Source organism: Salmo salar, chromosome ssa11 (assembly GCF_905237065.1).
Source record: "Salmo salar chromosome ssa11, Ssal_v3.1, whole genome shotgun sequence".
NCBI lineage: Eukaryota > Metazoa > Chordata > Actinopteri > Salmoniformes > Salmonidae > Salmo > Salmo salar.
Genome location: NC_059452.1, coordinates 102,380,863 through 102,385,862, shown reverse-complemented (window position 1 = coordinate 102,385,862; position 5,000 = coordinate 102,380,863). Strand labels below are relative to the sequence as shown.

The 5,000-nt window shown below is 38.1% G+C and overlaps 1 protein-coding gene across 1 annotated transcript in view; it reads right to left on the bottom strand.

Annotated features, from left to right (window-relative positions):
- Nucleotides 1–5,000, bottom strand: part of nbeaa (neurobeachin a) — a 337,495-nt gene that overhangs the window by 54,774 nt on the left and 277,721 nt on the right. The window contains 1 exon segment of the mRNA XM_045690201.1: nt 523–677. Coding sequence (XP_045546157.1) covers nt 523–677 — 155 coding nt within the window.

The following is a 5,000-nucleotide window of genomic DNA, read 5'->3' as shown; positions in this document are numbered from 1 at the left end:
CCTAATGACAAACTGTACAGCAAGTTGTACCATCTAGACAATCCCTAATGACAAACTGTACAGCAAGTTGTACCATCTAGACAATCCCTAATGACAAACTGTACAGCAAGTTGTACCATCTAGACAATCCCTAATGACAAACTGTACAGCAAGTTGTACCATCTAGACAATCCCTAATGACAAACTGTACAGCAAGTTGTACCATCTAGACAATCCCTAATGACAAACTGTACAGCAAGTTGTACCATCTAGACAATCCCTAATGACAAACTGTACAGCAAGTTGTACCATCTAGACAATCCCTAATGACAAACTGTACAGCAAGTTGTACCATCTAGACAATCCCTAATGACAAACTGTACAGCAAGTTGTACCATCTAGACAATCCCTAATGACAAACTGTACAGCAAGTTGTACCAGGTGTGTGTGTCTCTCTCCCAGGAGCACGTGTATGTGTTCCAGATGTGTGTGTGTGTGTTCCAGGTGTTGTGTGTGTGTTCCAGGTGTTGTGTGTGTCCTCACCTGTGGTGTTGATCATGCTCTTAGGCGTTGCCGTGGCAGCAGCGAAGATGTTTGGTGTACTTCCTGGTGTGGCCGCGCCGCTGGTGGTGGGCGTGCCCACAGTGTTGACTGACAGGCTGCCGGGGGGGGGCTTCTTGACTGGCACCATCACCGACCTATCAAAGACCACAACACGGCTGTCAATCAATCTGGAACACCAATGAGAACTGAGAAAATTCTCCAATAGCTCCACCTTGACTTCCTGATGACATGATATATTGTTAACACCTCTCCATATTGTTAACACCTCTCCGTATTGTTAACACCTCTCCATATTGTTAACACCGATAAATATTGTTAACACCTATAAATATTGTTAACACCTCTCCATATTGTTAACACCTCTCCATATTGTTAACACCTATAAATATTGCTAACACCTCTCCATATTGTTAACACCTCTCCATATTGTTAACACCTATAAATATTGTTAACACCTATAAATATTGTTAACACCTCTCTGTATTGTTAACAGCTCTCCGTATTAACACCTATGAATATTGTTAACACCTCTCCATATTGTTAACACCTCTCCATATTGTTAACACCTATAAATATTGTTAACACCTCTCCATATTGTTAACACCTCTCCATATTGTTAACACCTATAAATATTGTTAACACCTCTCCATATTGTTAACACCTCTCCATATTGTTAACACCTATAAATATTGTTAACACCTCTCCATATTGTTAACACCTCTCCATATTGTTAACACCTCTCCATATTGTTAACACCTCTCCATATTGTTAACAACTCTCCGTATTGTTAACACCTATAAATATTGTTAACACCTCTCCATATTGTTAACACCTATCTATATTGTTAACACCTCTCCATATTGTTAACACCTATACATATTGTTAACACCTCTCCATATTGTTAACACCTCTCCGTATTGTTAACACCTCTCCATATTGTTAACACCTATCTATATTGTTAACACCTCGCCATATTGTTAACCTCTCTCCATATTGTTAACACCTCTCCATATTGTTAACACCTCTCCATATTGTTAACACCTCTCCATATTGTTAACACTTATCTATATTGTTAACAACTCTCCATATTGTTAACACCTATCTATATTGTTAACAACTCTCCATATTGTTAACACCTCTCCATATTGTTAACACCTATCTATATTGTTAACAACTCTCCATATTGTTAACACCTATCTATATTGTTAACAACTCTCCATATTGTTAACACCTATCTATATTGTTAACACCTCTCCATATTGTTAACACCTCTCCGTATTGTTAACCCCTCTCCATATTGTTAACACCTATCTATATTGTTAACAACTCTCCATATTGTTAACACCTCTCCATATTGTTAACACCTATCTATATTGTTAACAACTCTCCATATTGTTAACACCTATCTATATTGTTAACAACTCTCCGTATTGTTAACACCTCTCCATATTGTTAACACCTATCTATATTGTTAACAACTCTCCATATTGTTAACACCTATCTATATTGTTAACAACTCTCCATATTGTTAACACCTCTCCGTATTGTTAACACCTATAAATATTGTTAACACCTATCTATATTGTTAACACCTCTACATATTGTTAACAACTCTCCATATTGTTAACAGCTCTCCATATTGTTAACACCTCTCCATATTGTTAACACCTCTCCATATTGTTAACACCTATCTATATTGTTAACACCTCTCCGTATTGTTAACACCTCTACATATTGTTAACACCTCTCCATATTGTTAACACCTATCTATATTGTTAACACCTCTCCGTATTGTTAACACCTCTACATATTGTTAACACCTCTCCATATTGTTAACACCTATCTATATTGTTAACACCTCTCCGTATTGTTAACACCTCTACATATTGTTAACACCTCTCCATATTGTTAACACCTCTCCATATTGTTAACACCTATCTATATTGTTAACACCTCTCCGTATTGTTAACACCTCTCCATATTGTTAACACCTCCCCAATCCTTTCAGATTTGATGTCCTAGATGTCTAGGGTCTAGTCTCACATCAGATGGCATCACTCCTCCGTGACTCATATTCACATCCGCCATTCAAACATGTTTTGATATCATTAGATCTCATATGACTTTCCATGAAATAGGCTGAGTAACTAGCTATCTATTACAAACATTGAAATAGGCAGAATAACTAGCTATCTATTACAAACGTTGAAATAGGCAGAATAACTAGCTATCTATTACAAACGTTGAAATAGGCAGAATAACTAGCCATCTATGACAAACGTTGAAATATGCAGAATAACTATATATTACAAACGTTGACAGTGATATAATAGTTTTGCAATTGTGAGAAAATAAATCCAGACCAAATTCTGTGCCAGGACATTGGTCGCCAGTGTTAGTGACTTGATCAGCTGTGTAGTTAGCTAACTGTTGTAGCTAGCTAGCTTACTGACATAGGTAGCTAGCCAATCAGCTAGCTCTTCCTTCACTGACATAAAAAATCTTACTTAGCCTGTTTAAATTACCCTAAAGTTGTAGACATGCAGCCCCACAATTAAGAGGAACTGACTGGTATCAGCTTGCTAGCTAGTTTTTGTTGAATGATTCGATATTGTGTGGCAGCACTAAGTTGGTAGCTGGTCAGTCAAAGATGATTTCAGTTATTGGATCAGCTGTTGGACAAATGTATTGCCATATGTACTGTTTTAGCTTAGATGAACTCAGACAGTTTTGAGGCAGAAATGGGTTTCAACAGACGATGTCACCTACAGTGCCTTCAGAAAGTATTCACACCCCTTGACTGTTTCCACATGTTGTTGTGTTACAGCCTGAATTTAACATTGATTACATTTATATTTCTGTCACTGGCCGACCCACAATACCCCATAATGTCACACTGGAATTATGTTGTTTTGATTATTAATATTAATAAAAAATAAAAAGTTGAAAACAGTCAATTTCAAACACAGATTCAACCACAAAGACCAGGGAAGTTTTCCAATGCCTCACAAATAAGGATACCTATTGGTAGATGGGTAAAATACATAAAAAAGTAGCCATTGGATATCCCTTTGAGCATGAGCTATTAATTACACTTTGAATGGTGTATCAATACACCCAGTTACTACAAAGATACAGGTGTCCTTCCTAACTCAGCTGCTGAAGAGCAAGGAAACTGCTCAGGGATTTCACCATGAGGCCAACGGTGACTTTAAAACAGTTACAGAGTTTAATGGCTGTGATAGGAGAAAACTGAGGATGGATCAACAACATTGTAGTTACTTTGTAGTTAATAGGATACTCATTAAAGATGGCACTAAAGTAATAATTCAAAAAATGTGGCAAAGAAATTCACTAATACAAAGTGTTATGCTTGGGGCAAATCCAATACAACACATTACTGAGTACCACGCTCCATATTTTCAAGCATAGTGGTGGCTGCGCCATGTTATGGGTATGCTTGTAAGCGTTAAGGACTTTTTCAGGATAAAACATTTTCAGAATGGAGCTAAGCACAGGGAAAATCTTAAGAGGAAAACCTGTTTAGTCTGCTTTCCACCAGACACTGGGAGGTGAATTCACCTTTCAGCAGGACAATAACCTAAAACACAAGGACAAATCTACACTGGAGTTGCTAACTAAGAAGACAGTTAATTTTCCACAGTGGCCGAGTTACAGTTTTGACTTAAATCTGATTGAAAATCTATGGCAACACCTGAAAATGGATGTCGAGCAATGATCAACAACCAATTTGACAGAGCTTGAAGAAGCCAGGTGTGCAAAGCTCTTAGAGACTTACCCAGAAAGACTCACAGCTGTAATTGCTGCCAGAGGTGATTCTAACATGTATTGACTCAGGGGATTGAACACTTCTAATCAAGGTACAGTACATTAGTATTTTATTGTTAGAATGTTTTGTATTTTGTGTAAATTGTTGACAAAAAAATGACCATTAAACCCATTTTAATCCCACTTTGTAACACAACAAAATGTGGAAAAAGTCAAGGGGTGTGAATACTGAAGGTACTGTAGGTAATTGACACGCTATCTGACGTAAGACAATGGGGTGTAGATTTGGGAATGATGACTATAGGAGACATTAAAACGATACTCACTTCATCCCTGAGTGTCTGTCTGTCTGGGATGACTTTAGGACAGACATACAGACAGCATCCCTGAGTGTCTGTCTGTCTGTCTGGGATGACTTTAGGACAGAGATACAGACAGCATTCCTGAGTGTCTGTCTGTCTGTCTGTCTGTCTGGGATGACTTTAGGACAGACATACAGACAGCATCCCTGAGTGTCTGTCTGTCTGTCTGTCTGGGATGACTTTAGGACAGACATACAGACAGCATCCCTGAGTGTCTGTCTGTCTGGGATGACTTTAGGACAGACAGACAGACAGCATCCCTGAGTGTCTGTCTGTCTGGGATGACTTTAGGACAGACATACAGAC